The sequence below is a fragment of the Erpetoichthys calabaricus genome, chromosome 1 (assembly GCF_900747795.2).
Source record: "Erpetoichthys calabaricus chromosome 1, fErpCal1.3, whole genome shotgun sequence".
Lineage (NCBI taxonomy): Eukaryota > Metazoa > Chordata > Cladistia > Polypteriformes > Polypteridae > Erpetoichthys > Erpetoichthys calabaricus.
Window position 1 is genome coordinate 323,746,227 of NC_041394.2, and position 25,580 is coordinate 323,771,806.

The 25,580-nt window shown below is 37.3% G+C and overlaps 1 protein-coding gene across 1 annotated transcript in view; it reads right to left on the minus strand.

The window, feature by feature from the left end:
* Positions 1 to 25,580, minus strand: part of LOC114664349 (thyrotropin-releasing hormone-degrading ectoenzyme-like) — a 940,843-nt gene that overhangs the window by 59,724 nt on the left and 855,539 nt on the right. The window contains 1 exon segment of the mRNA XM_028818439.2: positions 10,767 to 10,934. Within this exon segment, the coding sequence (XP_028674272.2) occupies positions 10,767 to 10,934 (168 nt within the window).

Below are 25,580 nucleotides of genomic sequence, written 5' to 3' on the forward strand. Positions count from 1 at the left end.
GAGGATTACAAAGTTATCTTTGACAATGATTTCAAGTTTGTGTTTTGGTTTTGGTGCATAGTTAAATTGGCTCTGACCTTTGTAAGATTACTTGCCTCATCCATGTGTTTAATTCCATCTCCTAACTATTATTTAGCCCTGAAGAAAGCATTATGAACACCTGTAATTATCTGGGTATTCACAGCAACTGTCACTTCAGTCCTTTGACTTAAGCAGCTTCATGTTAGGTTCATTGCTGACTGTAAAATGAACTCTGTATACATGGTGAGTGTAGGTATACAGTATGTATAAGCCTACCTTGTGATAGACTGGCATTTCATTCAGGATTGCACCTGCAGCCATTAGACCATGAAATGGAAAAAGTCGGCCCAGAAAATGGATGAATAGATGATTTAGAGCTGCCTGTCTGTTTAACCAATACGACAAGCAGGCACGTAAGATGGATACTATACTTTGCTGTCTAAGTCACCTCTTTTATCATCTGCATAGAACCTGGTTATAAAAAGAAACATACAATAAATGGTTGGATAATTATTTTTGAAGATTAAATCAGAAGTCTTCATTGTAGTGACATTTAAAAGATTTTCGTACACATGGCTTGCATTTTAAATTATGCTGACTGCACAGAGATCTGGACATTCATTGAGTTGAAAGAAAATGTCATGGAGAACAAAACATTCAAGACAATTTCATTATTATTTTTATTATTATTATTTAGCAGATGCCTTATTTGTAAGGTGACTTACAAACATCATACTACCTGCCATGTAAAAATAAGAAATGGCAATATTAATAAACGCACCACTGATTCACCCGGAGCGACAGGGAAACAAAAAAATATGGTGGGAGAGCACAAGGCGCAGAATTCTAACAGGTCCTTGCACTAATCTAAAAAAAACAGAAGCAACTGGCAGAACTACACTGAGCTTCAACAGGGGGCACATGCCTACACAAATGGCAACAAAGAAAAATCAGGAACACTAAAAAGCAAAACAATAGTCAATAAATATTAAGAAAAATAATGTGTAAAAATATGAATACAAATGTAAGTGATGCTATAAAACCTTTCAGAAAAAACAACAGCAAAAGAGTCTGAAAATTGCAAAAATCCCCAGTATGTGACCACTCCCACTTTGACATGTGACTATGCCTTGTGACATCACAATGTGGTAGCCATCTTGGATCCTTGAAAAGAATGAGAGATCACCAGTACATAAAACATTTTTTGACCATTTCCTCCCAGGACAAAAGACCTAAACTAAAATTAACAATATATGCTCAAAAGCTGGTATCAGATACCTCAAAAGAGGTATCAGTAGTTACATTTTTTGGAGTATATATGGACAGCTAATTGACTTGGAAGTGTAATATAAGTAAAATAATAGACAAATGTAAAAAAACAATGAATATACTAAGATGTCTACAGTATGTGTATGTGATTGGGGTGCAACAAGAAAAGCCTTATTATCTATCTACAGTATATATACAGTATATATATATATATATATATATATATATATATATATATTGTGAAAGCTGGCCTCGACCACGAACAAACACAAAGACAGCTATATCCAAAAAACACTCTTTTATTGTGTTTTCTCCTCCCAGTACAGCACAAATCACTCACAGTCCTTCTAATTTCTTCTCCTGCTGCCTACACTCCTCTCTTGTCAAGCTCCGTCATGCTACCTCCCAACTCCGGCTCCCGGAATGGAGTGAGGCGGCCCTTTTTATCCAGTACCCGGATGTGCTCCAGATGCTTCCTGACGAGCTCCCTGCAGCATCTCATGGTGTGGCGGAAGTGCTGCATGAGCACCCGGAAGCACACCGGGTGTAGTTGTCTTCGGGCTTAGCAGCACTTCCGCTGCAGTCCATGTTCTCTAGAATGTTCGGGCGTCCTCTGGCGGTGGCCATGTGCCCCAACAGGGTGGAGCCTCCCAGCTCCAATCTTGTGGCTCCCCTGGACCCCAGGACGGTAGCCCTCTCGTGTCCCGGGAGAGGTATTGGCGCTCTCTCCCGGTCCTTCCACGTTCCAGGCATTCCGACTGGAATGACTATCACTATATATATATATATATATATATATATATATATATATATATATATATATATATATATTGTGGTGGGTGGCTGGGGGCTGTGCCCAGCCAGGACGCCTAGAAGGGCTGGGAGAGGAACTATACCCTATAGTGGACTGTGGCTGGATGATTGTGAAGCCCTGGACGTCAGTACTTCTGCCACACCCGGAGATGCTGGTGGAAGAAATACCAGGGACACCCAGAGTGCTTCCGGGTGTGGTGGAAGTGCCATAGGAAGCTTATCAGGAGGCACCTGGAACACATCCGGGAGGGAATAAAAGGGGCCGCCTCCCTCCAGTTGTCAACTGGAGTCAGGAGGAAGAGGACAGAGCTCGGAGGAGAGGAGTGGAGGTGGTGAAGGAAGGCATTAGAAGGCCCGGATTTATGGGTGATTGGTGCTGGGGCACTGTGTGCTGTGCGGGACTTTAGTGTAAATAAAACTGTAAATGAATGTGTGTGTTTTGGAACCATTGGTGTTTGCCTGTCCGTGTCTGGGGCTGGGCTGGACTTCCACTATATATATATATATATATATATATATATATATATATCCATCCATCCATCCATCCATTTTCCAACCCGTTGAATCCGAACACAGGGTCATGGGGGTCTGCTGGAGCCAATCCCAGCCAACACAGGGCACAAGGCAGGGAACCAATCCCGGGCAGGGTGCCAACCCACCATATATATATATATATATATATATATATAGGCTTAATTAGATCAATATTTGATTATGAAAATATAGCATATGGATCAGCATCTCATTCCAATTTAGAAAAACTGGATGTTATTCAGAGTCAAGCTTTGAGAGTTTGTTGTGGAGCAGTTAAATCTTCGCTTAACTCTGCAGTACAGGTAGAGATGGGACAAATGCCATTAAAATTATGCAGATTATAGTTGCTTTTAATGTATTGGGATAATATAAAAGGGCATAAGACTGATCAGAGTTTAAAAGTCTGATAAGATCGAAAATCAATGAGATGTGGCAAAACATGTGGGACACTCACTGTAAGGGAAGGCATATGTACAGAATACAAAGCAAAGTTGGTTCCATGGGAAAAGGGGGCAAAACAAGAAAAGAAGAAATTATATTAACATGCCTCAGGATTGGGCATACTAGGCTAAATTATACGCAATTCAAAACAGGACCGCAGCAGTCTGGAGTGTGTAGATCATGTAATCAACTAGAAGCAGTAGAACATGTATTAGGGTGTGTGGAGTATAAATTACAACAAGGTCAACGTTTTAAATCCCTGGAAATGGATAAATTGACACTAGATCAATTAATAAGGTATGGAGAAGGATGTAAACTGATTCATAGATCCATATTCAGTTATTTAAAAACTATAAGGTTATTTGAGAGAATCTAATTGGAGATATAGGTATTTCGAGTCATAGTTTTTTTTGTTTCTTTCCCCCTTTCTGCATCACACTCCATTCCAGTAGGTGGCACCTGAAGTTGGTGTGTCAATCGCCATTAAATAGAAGAAGAAGAAGAAGAAGAAGAAGAAGAAGAAGAAGAAGAAGAAGAAGAAGAAGAAGAAGAAGAAGAAGAAGAAGAAGTACAAAAAACAAAGTGAAGAAATTCACCATATGTTGCAAAAACACTATGAAATGGCTCTGGATGCTGACACATGCTACAACCAATTTTGAAAAGCATGCTAACATTTGAAGGTGCTACATTTATCCAGACTAGTAAGTACCATTTTGTATTGTACCAAGCAAATATCTTGAACCAGCAGGTACTTGCTTAAGGTTTAGTGATGAAATTGTATGGATGGGTTATGTAAGTGTATGTGTTTTTATCTAACTAGAATAAAGGTCAAAATAACTTAAGATGTTCACTACAATGGTAACAAGAACTAGGGAAATGTTGGGAAGCAAGAAGGAGTGGAACTTGTTTTAGGATAGCATTTTGCATTTAAAAGATTACATGCTTCCTCTTGCCTGGGGGATTACAGAAGGAGCTGATCATTTGACATTATTCACCTGCATTGAAAGACCTTGATATCTGAGGAGATTCCTTCCTACACATCACATAGAAAAGAGCAGTCAGGGATCTTCTTTGTTCAGTAAGGCCCAGATGGCATAATCATTTTGTTATTTTTACCCACCTTTTATCCTGCACTTTGTTAATAATACCCCTTTTTTGTTGCTTTTTGTTACACTTCAATTGTTACTATGTCTCATGAGCACACCCCAGAGTCCACTATATCTACAGTATATGTTAACAAAAATTTATATATACTGTATATATAAATAAATATTCAATTCTGCTTCTTAACGTAAGTGGGTTGGACGGTCATATTATTTATTACATTTACCTAATGGCAGAGCATTTGAAGCTCATTTTTTGTGTAGCCTTTCTCTTTGTAAAGCACCTTTTTATGGACAAACTGTTCAATTTCCTTGTAGATTTCTCCAGCCTAAGTTCTAGCTGGTGAAGTTTCACACAGGTTACTAGGGACTCCACCTATGATCTCAAGTTCTTTTTTTGCAGACTGCAGGATGTCAAATTTTAAAAAATATTTGTAACATAAGAAAGACACCCAATCCTCAGATATTCCTCTGCTGGAAATGACAAGCCCTATTACAGTTTATAAATGATCTGAAGACTCAAGGTGACTCCAGGCATAGAAAACACCCTGAGAGCGAAATGTCAGGAGTAAATTACTGTGCGGCACGTAACAATATGATAGCACTTCCTCAATGTATCTGGCAAAAAAAGGAAAAAAAAAAGAAATTGAAGCTCTACTTCTCCACAATTTGATAAAATGTACCATTTTACAGAATCAGGCAAACTACAGCATCTGCTACAGAAATTTCACACATAGTGATTGCATGGACTTTGAATTTTGGGGAATTGTTTATATTAAATCACTCTTATTATAGTGTTATTAAACTGTAGTTATCATTCTTACTCCACTGCAACTAGCCATTATTACTACAGAAAATACTTATGGGGCGGCACGGTGGTTGTGCTGCTGCCTCGCGATAAGGAGACCAGGGTTCATATCCCAGGTCCTCCCTATGTGGAGTTTGTATGTTCTCCCCATGCCTGTGTGTGTTTCTTCTGTTTGCTCCTGTTTCTTCCCACGGTCCATAGACATGAATTTTAGGTGGACTGGTGATACTAAATTTGTCCTAGTGTGTGTTTGGTGTGTGTGTGTTTGCCCTGCAACAGAGTGGCACCCTGTCCAGGGTTTATTTCTGTCTTGTGCTGAATGCTGACTAGGAGACACTTCAGCAGACCCTGCTCAAGACAAAGCGGGTTTAAAAATGACTGCCTGACAGAGCTGCAATTCAAGTAAAAGTAGGAGTGCATTCTCTTTTTTTTTAATTCATATGTTACTGTGTACTCAGTTATATGAAAAGTTTCATCAGCACAAAATAGCCCATTCCTGAGCAATTTCTTTTGCCTTTTAGGTCTTGTTTTGGGTTTGAATCCCTGCTTGGTAAGACTTCACAACTCCTGCTTAATCTCTATCATTTTGGTTTCTGGGTTGAATTTAGTGATCTTGACCAGTCAGAGCTCCCCTTTACCTTCACTACCTTCTTGACTTCAGGTGATTGTACAATCACAACAAAACAAAGTTACTATTTTGACAACATAATAAAAAGATGACATGGTAGAAAATAAAGAGTAACATAAAACAGAAAGCAAGTACCAGGAGTGTGAAGCAATCTGCCAAATCGAGTAGTGTCACTGAGGCATCCTGGTGTCTTTCACTAAGTGAAATAGCTGGATCATCTACAGTTTTCACACTTAATTGATAAAACAGCATTAAATCACAGTAGATTTAATTTGTCTTTTTTAAAACTCTGATCAAAACAAAAAAGACTCTTTAATGTCAAAGTGAAAACACAACTCTGAATAGTGACCCTAATTAATAACAAATGTAAAATAATTTACAATTTAATACTTTAATCTAATACTTTCACATTTTTTTAGTATTCACTTTCCACATTCACTTCCAAAAAGGTCATCTGCTTGTTTGGGGTTGGCTAGTACATGGATGGGAGACCATCTAGGAAAAGCTTGGGTTGCTGCTTGAAGAGGTGTTGGTGAAGCACGTAGCGGGCACTCACCCTCTGGTCTGTGTGTGGATCACAATGCCCAAATGTAGTGCCAGGGACACCGTGCTATAAAAATGGTGCTGTCATTTGGATGACATGTAAAACTGAGGTCCTGAATCTCTGTGGTCATAAAATCTCCATGGGCATCCTTTCTAAAGAGTAGGGTGTATCCTGATGTCCAGGCTAAACTGCCCACCATGACCTAGTCATCTTTTGCCCCCTAATAATCCCCTGTCTCTAATTGGCTATCTCTCTCACTACTTCACCACCTAACAGCTAAAGTGTGATGAGCATACCGGTGCAAAAAATGGCTGATGTTGCATTATCCAGGTGGGTGCTACACAATAGTGGTGGTTGAAGTGGCTCCCCACTCACTATGAAAAGTAATGAGAAAAGAGCTATAAAAATGTAAAGAATTATTATTATTATTAATATGACACCAATAAATCATCACTAGTGTAGCCAATTGGTTTTAGAAGTCTCATATTTGTATTTCAATGGAGATCACCTGTCTGTAGTTAAGGGGTTTCAGTATAAATGTACAGCAATAAAACGTGAATATTTCCAAGTGGGCAAATACTTTTATAGGCACTGTACCTACTGAGTATGGGCTTTCCTGGAATGGTCTCCCGTTCAGGACAGCTTCCTGCCATGCATTCTTGGATGATATCCCAATGACCCAAATGTGGATTAAGCAGGTCTGAGAATGTTATGTTATGTTACTATTAATAAATTTGTTAGGTTATGTTATGTCACTATTTGTTAAGTTATGTCAGCGTTTCTCAACCTCTATTTGTGACCCGAGTTTTCATAACAGTTTCAATCGCGCCCCCCTAACATTTTTTTTTGAAAGGAGACCACTAATACCAATTTGTTCTTTTTTAATTAATAATATATCATTGATGCATATTTTATTATACCTACTTAACTTTTATCGACATTTATCTAACTCTATATTTATTTTTCTAGTATCAGAATGTAGTTTAAGTTAATTTGTTTTAGTTTCAATAGATGTATTTTTTATATTTTTGATTCTTGTTTTCTTTCTTTCACATCTTCGCGCCCCACTTTTTATTACTTTGCACCCCCCTGGGGAGGGGGCCCGCCCCACAGTTTGAAAACGGCTGAGTTATGTTACTATTAATAAAATTGTAGATATGTTCAATGCACTGAGTTGATATATGACCAGCCTGAAATGTGAACAGCTTTATGACGAAAATTTTTGTTTTGAATTACGACCAACATCTTGCGTTACGACCCGAATGCGGTCACGTGTATCCGCTTGTGCAATTGTAAACAAATAGCCGAGAGCCTTTGTAAGCATCAGTCGGAGCCCAGATACACGTGTTTGTGGACATAATTTTGGTCAGTGCAGTGATTTATATAATTTATTTCGATAATTGCTAAGGAAGGAAGCGAAGGTAACAAAGGTAAAAGAAAGCGATCACAATCGAAATGAATAAGGAAATTGTGTGGAAATATGAGAGTGGCGTTCGTGTGACCGATCTCGTTAATATGTACAGCATGTCGAAATCCACCATCTCGACAATTTTACAAAGAAAAGATTTGTATAAGGAAACTCCTTCCAAACAATAACCACCTTCCATTTCATTCTCCTCCTCCTTCCTTCCTGCAAGCCAAAGATGTCAACTTAAATGGTGAGTACAGTATGAAATTGTTGTTTCTGGTAGGCTAGGCACTTTTTATAACTTTTTGGTTAGTACATTAGAAAAAGTATTGGTGCTTTTGGTAAATTATGCACATTATACAATCCTTTTCTATTAAAAAAAAGTTAAGTAAGTGTTGCTGTGGGCGGTTTGGAACACATTAAGGGCATTTCCATTATTTCTTATGGGAAAAACAGTCTTGACTTACAATCAACTTGAGTTACAACCAACCCTCGCGAACGAATTGAGTTCATAAGTCAAGGGTCCACTGTATATGAAAATCAATTGAAAATACTGTATTTATGCTCATGTCAATCCTTTGTCTTTCCTTCTTGATTCAGAAATAGTTTGTTTAAACACAATAACTTTATGTAGTGCCTTTCCCTAGTGAACACCATTCCAAGACACTTTACAGCAGTGCAGTACAATTGTTTCCATACACTTGTCATAGGTGGATTCCATGCAGTTTAAGTGAATTTCTCAGGTCACACAGAGAATCAGTGATGTGGACAGATCTGGCAGGCTTAGGGGTTTAAAGTCTGGTGCCTTTAAGAATAAGCCACACTAATAAACATGATAAAAAGAAATTCTTCAACGCTTAATGGTTTATTCATTTTTTTTTCTGTTGTAATATTTAATTTCAAAATATATCTTTGGAAGGAACAGAGCTTCTCATGGCAGCCAGTACATATTAAGATGTAAAAAGATGACATTTTTAAAGGATGGCACTTTTTATTTCTCTTTAACATGGAAGCAAGACTAGAAAAATGGTAGGAATTGTGACCTAAATGGTATCTTCATTTTATAAGCTAGAGATGTAGAGCTTAATAAGAAAATGGAAAGCTGACAAAGGATTTGCTTTCAATCTTGGAGGTGTAAATTTAGATGCCTAATCCAGGATGTGCTTGATATTTAAAACAGAGATATAAAGTTTAATCAAAGATATATGACATTTGCCATGAACCTCAGGCTTAATTCTTTCATATCAGGATTGGAATTTCACATACATTATACGACAATAAAAGATTACCAGAGCAGCTGTTTATATTAAGATGGGTCTACTGGTATGCAAAATATTTCTAGGCAGAAAAGGCTGGCATAGGACAAGAACAGTGTATGGCAAGTTCATGAAGCAGAGAAAGACATGGGTGACACACATCTTCATTCCAATGTGAAGAAAAAGACCCAACAGGGGAGTGGTATGCAATATTTACTTAGTGAGGGTCCCGGAAGTAATCATTTTGTAATTGTTAATGCAAAGAAGACGTCATGGAGGAAAATGGTAGGATCTTAAGTTTAGTTGCTAATTCAAATTGGTGACCTCCTTTTTTCCCTTAAGTTATTTTAATACCAGCCATTTACATCTACTCTAGAGTCTTGTATATGACTAAAAATGCTTATATATACATTACATACTGTATATATGTATTATATACTGTATATATATATATATATATATATATATATATATATATATATATATATATATATATATATATATATATATGTGTGTGTGTGTGTATACAGATGTACCATAATGGAAAAACGTGTGGTGTGGTTTCCCTTTACAAATGGACAGGTCCAAATTTGTGGATTTGCATACCGAACAAACACACACAAACACACACACACATATGTGTATACAGTATCTATCTATTATATAAAAAAATCTTGGGCTGAGACGTGATCATCTCAGAGAGACACTTTGAAGTCCCGTGAGACTTCTTACACGTCACGCCCAACTTACAAACAATTTCTCGGAGACACTTTAACGTCCCGACAGCTGCTGTACAGGCTTTTAAATGATCATCATGCGGCATGACATGCAGATCACACAGCATTGCAGCAGCTAGCAGCAAGCCAGCAGCTGATCCATCCGCATCTCCTTAGCGTGCGTTCAGCCCCCCCCTCACAACGCGAGTGGTAGAGACACGATGTGGCTAGTGTGAAACGCTCCCCTGGGGGTTGGGGTTGTGGGGTGAGCAAGCGAAGCAAGTAGGTGGCACAGCCCCCTAGTATATATATATATACACATTCAGCTTTATATATTAGATCTAGGGTGTCAGGTAGCAGGACAGTACAGTGTGGCTGCTGCTGCCTCACAACAAACAGACAAGAGTTGGGGTCACATAACTGCATGTACATACAGTATGTAATCCATAGTGTACAAAAATATTATAATGCCATGGAGAACAGACAGGATGCCATCTGGAGGAGAATTCCATCCGCCATATGACAGGTGGAAGGGGTCCTTTCGAGGCATCCCAGTTTGGGCAACTGCAGGGGTGCATGGGAGCTGGAGTCTGGAATCACAGCCCTGTCGAGATCCCTGGGTGCCGTTAGACAGGTTTGTCATGGGAGGACCTCCCTGGTTCCCAGTTGACTTGGAACTGCTTCCAATAGGATACACTATATTACCTGAAGTATTCCTGGGTCTTGGGTCCAGTTTAGAAGGGGCCTGCTGCCTCACCTCGAAAAGTCATAGTTCAAAGGCAGCGGGCAACACTCTCCTTTAGGGCAGAAGGTGAGAAAAGGTCCAACTTGTGTTGGGATTGTGTAATTATTGATGGTAAAGACTTTGTTTGGCATTACTGTGTCTGGGGCCTATGGCTTAGTGGCAACCCCTATTGTATATTACTGTGTATTCAGATATATATTTCATGCTGGTAGGATATGCACTGGTCCAGCCATATCTGCTACTATAAATCGGTGCTGTGCCTTTGAGCTCCAGGATGTTTTTTTTTCATTCTAAAAAAGGTATTATTCAAAAATGTATTTTGAAAAAGTAATTAAATATATTTATGACACAGGTAGCATTCAAGCATTGCAAAAATAAAAAGAGAAGAAACTTACATGTTTCTGTGCATTATTAATAACCATCTCTTCATTCTTATCATGTTCATTAGTGACTAAAACTTTACCTGTCTGCTTTAGTTACCTGTTCAATAGGAATGCATTATCACTGCAGGTCAGGGCCTCCAGGAGCACTTTTTTCTCTGAAATTGCAGTCGACGAGTGGAATTTCATCCATATGAACTCCCAGACATCCTCATCCATTAGTGAAACGCCAGTGCAGTAAACAATGTCCCTGACATTCGGGGGGATTCTGGAAGTATATCAATATCATTAATATTAATAAAATCAATGCAAAATCTTCAATAAGGGAAACAAAGAAGATTACACCAATGTGCTCAGTCTGGTATACATAACCTTATTTTCATTTGCTAGATAGATAGATAGATAGATAGATAGATAGATAGATAGATAGATAGATAGATAGATAGATAGATAGATAGATAGATAGATAGATAGATAGATAGATAGATACTTTATTAATCCCAAGGGGAAATTCACAAAATTTGCTTTTGATATTGCTGATTTAAACTACACACACACACACACACACACACACACACACAAACACACACACACATTTATATAAATACACTCAATTACTCAGTCAATAAGATGCATACTGTACATATGCTAATAGCATAATACCACAGTGGTGCAGTTGTAATCAGGAAAATTGAATTTTTTATCAGTAATAGAAAATTAATTGAAGCCACCTTCATATCTAGAATTATGTCCTCAGTCTTGAATACAACCAAAAATGCACTTATATCTCTATGTTACAAAGTGTTTCCTATCCTGGGTACTGTAAATGCATCCATATTGCACTCATTCAGCAGACAGACATAATGGAACATTGTCTGTCTACTAATGCATATGGCCTATAGGCCAGTGCGCTGATGTGTAAAATCTTAGACTTTTCTATTTTATAATAAACAGATTGATACACATGATACACATTTCATTAATTATTGTTAGTCTAATTAGTATTTCTAGATTCTAATGAATACAGCTAAACCCTAGTGGTGACATTTTAGTTCTTATACTCTGTTCAGTCCTCATTGCTGACTTCCTTTATACCCTGCGGAAGTCCATTAACATTACACTAATGATTTAAACTTGCAGACCACAGTTTCACTCCTGCCTTATATGATTTTATTTACATCATGTATGTTTTTCGCTCAGTTTTTTTGGAATCTAGGATTATCACATATTGAATTCCTTATTTCGCTTATTTTAGGATATGTTTTCAGGCTAACTCACTCATATACAAAGGTTACCATCCTATCAGCACTTGCTTATCCAAAAGGCATCAATGTGAACTTTGAGCTCTTCTGCAGTTCAGCGCTTCTCAGCACCTTCTAAGATCCTTGTTTTTTCTGTAAATCGTGCAAGCAGGTCCTCCATCTTGAAGGAAAACTTGGTGGTTGGTGGCAGTATTGGCACTCCAGCCTCTGTAAAAAAAACTACTACTGTTCAGTGTGGTGCTGTCATCTGTTGCATGGCTTCACTCGAGTCCTAATTTGGGATCCTGAGGTGGTTTGTTGTGTGGTGGCTGTAGCAACATACTGTATCAGTGCATGCTCCCAACTTCTCCCCTCTCTTGTTATGTACTAATTTGTAACTTTATGTGTTTTTTAGTTATATATATATATATATATATATATTTATCTTGTGTACTGCACTTGTTGACTCTGGAGGATGATATTTCGTCCCACTGTGTACTGTAAGTATATTGTTAGGATGACAATAAAGCTCTACTTGACTTGACTTGACTAATGCTTTTTAAATTTCCTTCCAAACTTTTTATTATTTTTTTTCAATCATGACACCTCCCATGTGTTGTAATTTATCATGAAATTTTTAATTCGTTGATTTATTAGTCTTAATCTTAATCTTTTTCACTTTGTAAGAATATCCTAGTTGACAAAAAAAAAACCCTATTTTTTTCAAAATTAACTACATTATATTAATAAAGGTGCCTAGTGATGTCCAAATTATCAAAGTACTAACAAGTACTGTTTTCTAAGCAGATAAGAAATTGTCTTTATTTTTAACAGCACCTTTCCCACAGAGCATCATCAAAAAGCCCTTCACAAGAAAGGGATAAAAAGCAATAAAGTAAAGTAGATTTAAAAAAAAGTTGAAATACAAGCTAAATTATTAATCCTAGGAGACAATTGTAAACGTTTTGCCATCACGTGAAGAAAAGCCAAAAGGTGTCTCATTTTGAAATATAAACAGAATAATTTGTGCATAAACGACAATTCAAATCTACAGTATGTGTGTTTTGGGTACCCACCATTACTTTAGTAGCTTTGATCTGTTTCTGGCTAAGAATGGGTGTTACCTTTTTCCAGAATTCTGCAGGCTCTTTTAAGTACTTTTTCATAAACTGTAATCTGACCATCCTGTTTTTGTGGCTGAGTAGTGGTTTACATCTTGCAGTGTGGCCTCTGTGTTTCTGTTCATGAAGTCTTCATGAAGTCATGAAGTAGTCATCTCTGAGACATCCACATCTGCCTCCTAAAGACTGTTTCCAATCTGTCAGACTGGCATTGGGGGCTTTTTCTTTACCATAGTGAGGATTCTTCTGTCATCAATAGTGGGGGCCTTCGTTGGCCTACCGGTCCCTTTATGATTACTGAGCTCACCCGTGCACTCTTTCTTCTTAACGATATTCCAGACGGTTGATTTAGATAATCCTAAGTTTTTAACAAAGTCTGAAATAATTTTATTCTTGTTTTTCAGCATCATAATGGCTTCTTTGACTTTCATTGACATATCTCCTGTTCTCATGTTGAACAATGAAAACTACTGACTGCAAAGGGCAGAAGCAAGCCAAGGTATCTTATGCTTGCGCTATTGAAGCAATGAACCACACTTGAGTCTTCGTAAATATGTGACACTAATTGTTCTAAATGTCATGGTGCCCTGAAATGGGGGGCCATGTAGAAAAAGTGTTATCCTTTCTACAAGGTGTGACTGAAATGTATGCAAACACCGTTAAATGAAAGTCTGCAATTTGCACTTTAATCATGCCTGAATGGATTGATTTGTAATTTTAAACTGTGGAGCAGAGGGGAAAATCAAGGAAAAACGTGTCTTTATCGCAAACATTATGGAGGGCACTGTATTTTATTTACTTGAGGCCATTTTGAGGTCTGTCAGATGACCACGGATGTTGTACAGGACTTGACACTATAAATATGGCAGTGATTGAGTATTACTATATCCCTCAGTGGATATAAAGTCCTTGTTAACTTTATCGACAGTTACTTTCTGATTCAAACATGCACCACTGGTAGAACTGAGTTTTGGTTTTGACTTGTTTCTGGCTTTGCTTTCAATTTGTTCTTTGGTATTACCCTATATTCTCATGTATAAGTCGGGTCTTGAAACCTGAAAAATCAATCATAAAATCAGACCCCGACTTGTACGCCCATTGAAAAATGCGACACTTACATTTTTTCATCTTCTTGCCTCAGATCTCGTATCAGTTTCTCAGACGCATCAAATTTTGTTGCAGCAGCGCAGTTACCAATTTAGTTCACTACTTCAATGACGTTTAATTTAAAACTAGCTTCAAATTTTCTTCTGATTGAAAGCTCCATAATAGATAAGGGATGCTCTTACGATAAAGGTGTATGAGGGTGTGAGATACAAAAAACACAAATCAGTGCAAAAGTTGCTTCTGAATAGTTCAGGTATTTGGGCAAAATAGAGAGAGATAGGTTAGGAGCACGTGTTGATACAGCGCATTGCCGCACCCACATAGAAAAAAAAGGCAGTGTGCTCCGTGGTTACTCTCTCAGGTGGGTGCTAGCATATCATAATCTCTTGGAGTTTTCCGCATTTGACTTATACGACCAACATTATAAAATACCAGAAATTATACTGTAAAATTATACTTATCCGCGAGTATTTATAGCAATCACTTGGATTGAACCTTACGTCTTTCTAAACTTGAAGTTAATTGCCAGCTGGAAATTTCTCTTGGTGCTTTATTCATAGCAGTCTTAATAAGTACATAAAATGAACACCACAATATAGCATATATGGTATGATACAATCACAACATTATATATAGTTGTGTACATCGCCTCAGTGAACTTTGCAAGTTTGAATGACTTGCCGGGAGGTCATGCAGCCATCTTATTCCATAATATACTGTATAGCACCCTCCCATATTGTGTACCCTAATTTTGTGAATTTCCCCTTGGGATTAATAAAGTATCTATCTATCTATCTATCTATCTATCTATCTATCTATCTATCTATCTATCTATCTATCTATCTATCTATCTATCTATCTATCTATCTAAAGCCCTATTCCCTTTGCTACTGTTATACAAGGGATGTTCAAAAAGTTTCCACACTTTTATATTTTTGTTGGAAACGGTGGCGGCAGAAGGAGTAGTAATTGGGCATTAAAAAGTTGGTATAATGCTGGGAAAATTGCATCGCAAACGAAGGTGACTATGTAGAAAAGTAATTTGTTTTTGAAATTCTTAATAAACAGAGTTAAAAAAAGTGCGGAAACTTTTTGAACGTCCCTGCATTTTGAGTTCCTAAAGTTGGAACTAGGGCCTTTGAAGTAACTCATTTATGTGGATAATGGGGATTCATCCTTGAAAGTTTAAACTGCCCTTCCAAAGAGAACAGCATCCAAAATCATTACCTTTAACTAGTTTCCATATTTCTGCAATATGAGAGCTGACAGGTGAGGACTGAATATGGAGCTTTCTGATTAATAATGTCACTTTTCCACAAATAACTCTATTAATAGACTGCACATTTCATCTCTCAATCCATCCATCCATAAGTACAGTGCATTCATTTACATATGTTTTAAAAATTGAGCCCAGGTAAGTGAAATGACCTGCCTAGTGTCACACAATGAGCCAGTACTTAGAATAAAGCTTTCTGAATAACACTTGTGATGCCACCTTTTATAGTAAACATTACCCAAGTGCACTTTTTATTCACCATGCATCTATCCATAAGTACAGTAACTTTATAAAACATATCTGATAGACTTTCAGCCCAGGCAGATGAAGTGACCCATACAGTGAGCCAACAGTAGGAATCTAAATGTACACATCTAGTACTGTTTAACACCTACCCATAATAAACATCATATTCTCACAGCTACAGCATCACACATCAAACTCAACACAGGTGTCCCTGCCTCGATGGTCACTCCCTAAATTTACACCATTCTTTTCCTGCACAGAACGCAGAAATTGAAAGTCAGTAAATGGCCTGTTGTGCTTAGCAACAGCGTAAGCAGTATTCAACAGCCTAGCATAATGCTCAACCTCCGAGCGTTCAACTTTAGAAAACGCTTTTTCAATTCAACTTTTTTCTTACTTTTAGACGCATGCTTTGACATACAGGCAATGTGTTTCGCAGACAGCTGATGCGACAGTAGTGCGTCTTTTCTGTCGACTTTCTTGCCAGTAAATAATGTGGATGTTTTGTCGGCAATAAGTGGATAGTGACAGCAAATTTGGCAAAAAACGGAGTCAGTGTCGTCTGCATTTACCCATGGAAACTCTTTGAGCCATTACGATTGAAAAGACCGTTTTCGTTTTTTATCATACTAACGGTCCCTTTCAGCTTTTGTTTTTCTTTTCTTGCCCTCATTGTCAGGTTTTTCAGGGCCTGTTGTGCCAGTTTTAATCAAGAAACCATCCATTTCTCATCCGCGATGCTACTTGCTTCAGTTTCAGCAACACGCATATAGCGAGAAAAACGTGCTTATCGCCTAATGACGTATTCGAAATTCCGCAAGATGGTACATTTTCAAAGAAGTAAATATTACCGATGTCGTCGGGAAAAAATAATCGCGTCTAAGTGAAGATTTTTATAGATATTTCATAACATTTGGAAACCGTTAGAATTTTTCTTCTTTATTTTTAATAAATTGACAGCGCAAAACCAACTTGTTTTATATGAAAAATTCTCTAATCAAAAACGATCTATAGACAGCTAATCAAAATTAATGTTGTCACGCAATAAATTTCTTAACTCCTCAATATATCACAACCTACGCGAAATTGCAAATTTCAGGAAAGATTAACTGCCTAACAAGCTTTGTTATATGGTGAAAACATTTGCATTGCAAGTAAAATGACTGCATTTTTATGTAGAAACAATTAATTTTATCAATAATATATAAAAGTTATCAATTATAATGAAAAATCATCAGATTACATCGTAATGTCTGCATGAAAAAAAATTACCGCATCTCCAGGTGTGTTAATAGTAGGGTAAAATACTTATGTAAGACGGTAAGAGTGCTTCCCCTTTGAAAAATCAGCCGTCATTTTGTAAACAACATTGAAGACCAATATGAGACATGAAGAACATGCCTAAGTAGACCGCACGAAGTACGTTCCCAAATGTTTAAAATTTGAAAGTAGTGATAAAAATGTGCCATGCACAGCACATATAATTCTTTTTTCTCCAGAAAATTGCACTTGTCCGCGGACAACTGAAACAAGAAAAACATGCTTGTCTGACAGTCAATTTACCTGTGTCGGCATTGGATTTCCGCACCCCTGAATATGGAGATTGATCTTTTAAAATTTTATAGTATTCTATTAAAATAACTGACAACCCAAGGTACACTATAGTACAATAAAGCAATTACTATGCTACTACTACTGGTGCCTATAACAAGATTATTATTAAGTTTTTTGGATTTTACCATTTTTCATCCTATTCAAATGGTATCCATCCAAGAAACGTCATTGCCTAAGGTCCAGGATTCATGTCTGATTAATGTTAAGGGTGGCTGGTTGAAATATTTGGTATTAACTACTGCTAACAGTGCCAAGGACTTCGTTGAAAATGGATGCTCCACATATTAATACTATTTCTTTTTTTTATAGAAGTGTTAATGTTGAGTGAGATCTTTTCAGTATGTTGGATTTTGTGATAATACCAGTAGCAACTATGATGATAGGAATTGTTTCCGCATCTGTTTTCCAGAGTCTCTTATTCTCTTCGGAAAGCTGACAGTTGTTCTCTAATTCGTGGTGTTCTTGGAATGATTTTACAGCCCAATGGCATAGAGTTACCTATTAAATATATTACTGATTGAAAGTTTTGTGTAAATGGTGTCTGGTTGGTTGGTATTAACCATAACATCAGTTTGCACAGGAAGCTCCCAGAGAATCTTACATTTTATGCTCTTGATAAATCAGTCTCAACCATTTTATTGACCCTTGGAAACTGTTGTCCAGGGAATTACATTTACTTATTTGGCTAATGCCTTTATCCAAGGTGATTTACAACATTTATGATACAATATGTTGCATTTCTTTTGGTTTTCCAGTTGGAGCATGGGCAGGTGAAGTGACTTGTTCAGCATCACACAGTGTCAGTAGTGGGATTTGAACCCACAACTTCAGGGTTTGATATCAGTAGTACTACCTTAACAACTCCATCACACTGCCTGCCTGAATTAATTGAACTACGTTTCATAACACCACAGATGAAAAGTATTGGCCAGTGTTTCATTGACAGTATGACAGATTTTGTAGACAAGCAACACAAACTAGTTGTTTAAGATGTTTTATGTAAAGCTCAGCTTTTCACTTTCTGATTGCAGATAGAACTACTTGCTTCACATGAACATGTAAAAGGCTGTCATTTCATCCATATGAGTCACAAGTGACCTTCATTGTGTGCTTCCTCAGTTTTGTCCCAGTACTGTTCATGATCAAGTTATTGGTCATATGATTTCTTCACATCAAGTACATTAGCTGTCTCTTCAGTGAATTATTTGCTATTCAGATTAAATTTGGAGGAAAATCCTAGTCTTTTGGATTTTGTTTGGATGGAATATCTGGACTTTGTCAGTCTGAGTGTACTCATAGCACAGACAACCTCATCATCTCTTCTTTTAAAGAAAATGACTTGACTGACCTTTAGTTAAGTAAATCAATATTGATAAGTTTCTTGTTGACCTCCTCTATTGGCAGATATGATCTTTTGTCTCAGCTTTAGCTTGATTGAGAATGATTGAGAGTGAGGACTCTGTGGGTTTGTGTGTCTACCATTTATATGTTGCATTAACTTCAAATAGCTAATTCAAAACTGTAGGTCAAAGTAGGGATGAGATGTATATATTTATTTTCCTAATCCTAGTTTTGAAATGCTGTTTAGCTGCCAAGATCATCATTTGTAATAATCCTTTTACAGATTAATGTTGACTTCTTTGTGATTGATGCTGCAATTTTCTTTTTTTGTCAGATATTTCTTGATGTCTTTGGATTGCAACTTCTCTAACTCTTGGCTGCTGAGTACAGTGTGTTCCTCACCTAATATTATTTTCTGTTTTCTTCTTTTGAGATGGAACACTTTCAGTTTATCAAAGCCAAACTACATTCCTCTATGCTTAAGGAAGATTTCCAAGGACTCCAACAATAATTTGAACAATCTGAACTCTTTTTTGCACTTAATTTAAGATTACTCACATATATGGGGGGATGGGTAACACAGTGACTTTTACCTTTAATCTTGTATTACAGTCCTATTTTACTACACAGGCTGGAAAATTACATTGGGCTCATAGACACTGTGCTTGCCCGGATTAGTTCTTATTTATCTAACCAATTCCATAATGGACAGAAATGTGCTGAGCGTACTCCTTACGAGGAAATTACACCTTATGAGAAGGATTTAGGATTCAACACTCTTAACTGCCAGACAGTGTTCAGAAGCCATTAAGAAGGCTAACAGAATTGTAGGTTATATAGCACAATATGTGAAGTACAAGTCCAAGGAGGTTATGCTGAAGCTTTATAACACACTGGGGATGCCTCATCTGGAGTAGTGGATACAGTTTTGGTCTCCAGGCCATAAAAGTCCAGAGAAGAGCGACTAGGCTAATTCCGGGGCTACAGGAAATGAATTATGAGGAAAGGTTAAAAGAGATGGGCATTTTCAGTTTAAGCAAAAGAAGATTAAGAGGTGATATGATTGAAGTGGTTAAAATTATGAAGGGAATCAGTACAGTGGATAGAGACTGTTATTTTAAAATGAGTTCATCAAGAACACGGGGACACAGTTGGAAACTTGTTAAGGGTAAATTTTGCACAAACATTAGGAAGTTTTTCTTTACACAAAGAACTATAGACACTTGGAATAAGCTACCAAGTAGTGTGGTAGACAGTAAGTCTTTAGGGAATTTTAAAATTTAACTTGATATTACTTTAGAAGAATGAAGTTGATAGGACTGGCGAGCTTTGTTGGGCTGAATGGCCTGTTCTCATACAGATTGCTCTAATGTTCTAATGTAGTCCATCATTATACTCAGAAATTACAGTGAAATGACACCTTTTATTGGCTAACTAAATAGATTACAAATGCAAGCTTTCGAGGCAGCTAAGACCCCTTCATCGGGCACACATGTATCAATCTATGGCTAACACGGTACAACACTCTACTACTCAGAAATTAAACATGGTTTCTCACAGGGCTCAGTACTGAGACCTTTACTGTTTTCACTTTACATGCTTCCATTGGGAACTATCATTAGAAAGTATAACATTAATGTTCACTTGTATGCAAGGGACACCAAATTATACCTATGTTTAAGACCAAATGTCATTTCAGTTGTGTCAGTGAATTATAGGAGTGGATGGATGAGAACTACTTGTCTCTGAATACATAAAAAATAGAAATGTTAGTTATTGGAGAGAATGATGCTGATCACAACATTCTGTCATTTATTGATTCAGTTGGAATCATCATCAATTTTACTGAATCAGAACGCAATTTAGGCATTATCTTTGACACTAGCATGTAATTTAAAACATACATTACAAGACTATCCAAAATATGTTTTCCCATCTTAAGAAGGTTGGAATATTAAGATGTTTTATAAATATGCAGGACACTGATAAATTACTTCATACATGTATTTCTAGTTGGATTGACTACTGCAATGCATTATTCACTTGTTCTTCAAATTGTTACTTATGCAGCTTTCCTGTAAAGTGCTATGAATCTGTGCTTGTATATAATTGTTCTGACTTCAGTACTTTTTTCACATATGATTCTTTGAGCTTTTTCCATATTTCTGAACATAAAGATTTCAATTATTCCATTTTTCTTATGGATTAGCATTAGAGCATGATATAAATTACCACCATTCATTTTTATGTTACCGCAGTATAATTGAGTGACGTCACTGGAATTATATTTAAGATAGCTACTCAGTAGATTCACTTTCCGAGTCTCACTGCTTCTAGTGTTATGTAAAGTATTTCAGGTCTTGAATCGTTGGCTATGAACATACAAGTTATCTAGTTTTTACTATGCTCATTTTTTGACTTATGATTCTTCTTCTGACCCATTTTCAATTTTGCTCAGTGGTCTGTCGTTTTTTAACTCGTGTGTGTGTGTGTGTGTGTGTCCTGTGGTGGGTTGGCTCCCTGCCCGGGATTGGTTCCCTGCCTTGTGCCCTGTGTTGGCTGGGATTGGCTCCAGCAGACCCCGTGACCCTGTGTTCGGATTCAGCGGGTTGGAAAATGGATGGATGGATGTTCTAGAATTGTCTCATTCTGCAGGTGGTTATTTAACACTAGAATTACCAAAGCCTACGAAAAAACTCATAATCCCGGCCCACCTTAAATCCCTTCACACCTCTCCATCAGCGTCTTTTGTTTTGTAAATGTGTTGATCAGCACAATCAGTAAGCAGCCTTCTATCACATCCCCACCTTGACGGAGCTCAACTCTCCCAGCTCTAGACAAGGCTCCTTATCTGTGTGTGAGATGCCTTGGGGTTGTATAGGGTAAATAATACAGTATATTGTTATTTGGAATATATGCATTTCTGGTGTGTTCTGTGTCTGCAAAGATCTGGGTAAGTGTAGGATGAAAGGAAATGTGAGGCAAGAAATGCTGAACACATACCTAAAGCAGAAACTTTTTCCATTTTATTCTAATAATGACATGAAGTGTATAATGTGTGAAGACTTTAGTCCAAATATTAAATAAACAAGTGCACTTTTTTTCAAGAATATAACCAAAGAAAAAAAAATCATTCGGTTTATATGTTGCAGTCAATGAGTTAAAAATCAATGCTCAAATATCAATTGACAGGAAGTTGATAAGTGTTCTTGAATGGCGCAGAGGTAAGAACTGCTGCCTTATAACCCAAAGGTACTGAGCTGCTGCTATTATTATTACTATAATATAATAAAAACATACATTTGATTTGAGTCTGTAACACCTGGTGTAAATTTTGGCACTTCACTTCATTATTAGTATAACATGGAAAAAGTTTCCAAGTAATGATATACTGTATTATTTATCGTATACAACTCCAGGAACCTCATACACAGATAAAGAGCCTTGGTTTGAGCTGGGAGAGTTGAGCTCCATCAAGGTGGTTGGATGGGACAGCAGGCAGCTTGCTGCTTGTGCTGATCGACACATTTACAAAACAAAAGACGCTGATCATAGAGGTGTGAAGGGATTTGTGTAGGCTTCGGTAATTCCAGTGTTAACAACATATTTGATCAAGATCTCTACTAAAGTCTTTCATCCTCACATTGAACCAGTGACACCAAATCAGTACTCCCGGCCACCTCCCCACTTGTTCTGAATGGTTTCTGATCATTACATTCGCCAAGTGTTCTTGCCACTGCCTATACCTTAGGTTAGTGTTTGTGTGAAGAACAGAGTCATGTTTTACAAGTAGTAACGGCAAGTAATCTTTAGGATCTCTGGGTTTCCCCAGAATCCTTGTTTTCTTTTGCTCTTGATAAGGATATTTTTTTATCTACCTTCATCTCTTTGGCCTCTATCTAAACTTTGCAAGGAAAAAATCAAGAATGTTGTTTTGCTGCTCTGAAGGTCTCACGTAACTAAGTTAGATGGTGGAAAATTAGGCATAACCTGATAGCTGTTAATGTCTCTTTTTGAGCTATATGATCTTCACTGGATGTCACTATTGGGTGGTGTTAATTGCATTGACCAGAATCTAAGTAGAACCCTTTGTTTGTTCTTCTCTTTAGAAAGTAGTTGTCTGGGGATAGTATATTTGGATATTATATGCCTTCCTTGTGCTGCTAGGGTATTTCTAAAATCTATTGATTATAAAAATAGATATTAAATAGAAACTCATGATAGTTAGCCAGGTGCTTGTGTCTTGAGAGCATAAAAGCTAAATATAAGTCCTTTCATTTCACCTTAATTTTCTTTAAGATTTGCCAGTATTGCCTATTTGAGACATACGTTTCAGTGGGTAAAGCATTATGACCTTCACCATATCTGTGATGGTTTGTGTCCTATCCATGAGAAAAGATCTTGTTATTTTTTTAGGCATTGTAGAGTTTAATGCTTAAGAACTGTAGTACTGATGGCCATTGGAGATAAATTTCATTCCCTGCTTGCTGGAACAGAATCCTTGGAGGATTGTGCCACGTAATAAGCCCATATGATGAACAATTCATTATGATAATCCATGGACTCTTCACAGGTTTATTATCTCCAGGGATGCTGCTGACTGGAGTTTTTGTTTTCCTCTGCTATGTTGTCAACTGGCTGTAGTCCAAAAATCCTTTAATGAAGAGACAGTGTTAGGCTGTATTTATGGTAATCAGTTTTGAGTTACTTTGTTTCCTGTCTGTTTAAACAAATCTGTGTCTTAATGTGTTCTCGTTATGTAATTAGTAATTTGTGAAGTTTGCAATTCCATTTTACCTGTAAATTTGTCACAGCACTCTGCACCTGCATTCAGTAAAGAGCTTTATACAAAAATAACCTGAAGTGAATTGAATTTATGGTCGTGTTTAAAAAACTCCATTTTTATACTGCCATAGGAGGTGGCAGAGATTTGTGTTTCGGATGATAACTAAGCTGATTAAAAGGGAAAGTTAGCTTGGACTCCAGAGGGGTTACATCATAATAATAAATATATCAATCAATTAATTAATACCACTTACACAGTGCTTTTCTAACCTATTCAAAGTGCTTTACACAGACTGTGAAGAACTACTTCAACCACCAACAATGTGTAACATCCACCTGGATAATGCCACAGCAGGCACTCTTGAGCCACTACACTCACCACACATTAGCTATTAGGAGGTGAAAGGATGACAGAGATAGATAGCCAGTAAGGAACAGGGGATGATAAAGGGACAAGAATGATCAGGCCCTGGTGGGCAATTAGCTAGGGCATCAAGAAACACCCTACTCATTTCAAGAGATGCCCAGAAATCTTTTCTGACCACAGAGAATCAGCACTTTGGTTTCACATCTCATCCATAAGACGGTGCCAATTTTTAAGCTACAGTGTCCCTGCACTATGGCATTGGGGTCCACACACAGACTACAGAGTAAACATTCACTGATGACCGCAATAACGCCACTTCCAGTAGGAACACAATCTTTCCTGGTTGGTCTCCCATCTACCCAGTGGTTAGCTTCAGGTAGAATACCTGTTCTGAGGTGCAGGTCCTATGGCTGCATATTGAGAATAGTAATATCAACAACAATAACAGTTATTATTATTATGATGATGATTATTATTATTATTATTATACAGTGAATTATGTCATTCTATATGTAAGGGCTCACAGGTCTCTAGTGAACCAACAGTAGGAACTAAACTTGTAAATCTCCAAGTCTGCTTAACACCTTTACTTAGTAAACACCACCCAAATGCACGTTACAGGCATCATAGACCACTTTTCATATTTATACTTCTGGCAGGTTAGGGGGATGAAAAAGCTGACCTTGTGCTTTACAGCCCAATACCTTCTCTACTAAGCCACAGTGCTCACTGCGCTCTTCACTCATAAAGCTTCATTACTGCCTCAGAGCCAGCTGTTTATTTATTTTTCCATATGGAAGACTTTTTCCTTACATCAGTGCAAATAAAACAAGTAATTTTTTAATCATGTGTTTCTTTGCAGCCTCATTTATAATATGTGCAGTCATTAGGAAGAAAGTGAAAAACAGCATCTCATTCATCTTTTTTAATTAAGTCCTGCAACCAGCTTTTTCAAAGTTGGTCAATTGAGGCCCATAGGAAAACACAACCCCACACGCACACACTACCAATTAGCTGGAAAAAAATATTTAATGTAATTAAAAAAAATCATACAGGCTCCAGTAAAACAAAAAGAACAATCAAGTGTGTATCATTGTTAAAATGAAGCATCTTGTCATCTTAACCAAATGCTTCATAAAGTTGTTACTCTCATGTTTATAATTACTGTTGACACAGGAATGTCGTGAAGTATGCTCATTAAGGTGCTTTGCTTTCTGTTGTTCCTGTTTGATGAATTTACTTGATGTTTCTTTGGAAACTAGGCTTTCTCATAAAATGATTTTACTCTCAGATATAAGAAACAAAGCATGAAATGCTCCAACTTGTGTAATCTAGCTCTGGATTATTAGGGTGATAAGAAGCAGCCAACAGAAAATCAGTCAAATTCAAATCTGTTTCATCAGTGTTTGTGGATTTCATGGTATATAGGTGTCCGCTTCTTGTGAATGCACTCTTGTGAAAGTGTAGACAGACTAAATGATTTGATTGTGAGGCACATGCATAGCCGATCAGGCTCCCCCAAGATTTTACAGATCCACTCCTTACATAAAAGAGATGAGGCATGGAAACATTTGGATCTCAGTGTACTTTTTGTACTGACTGCACTAAACAGCAACAGTCTGAGTAAAGAATGGAGTTGGGAGAAGAGAGATATACAAAGTAACCAAGGTTAAAACCACAAAAACAAAAGATGACAAAAACATTAATCACACCGTTGAACCAAGTCATAGTCCGGGGCATAACAAGAAAGCCAAACCAGTAAAATCCCACGTACTGAGCCAAATACGCAAGCTGGAGGTTGACGTCAAAATGAACA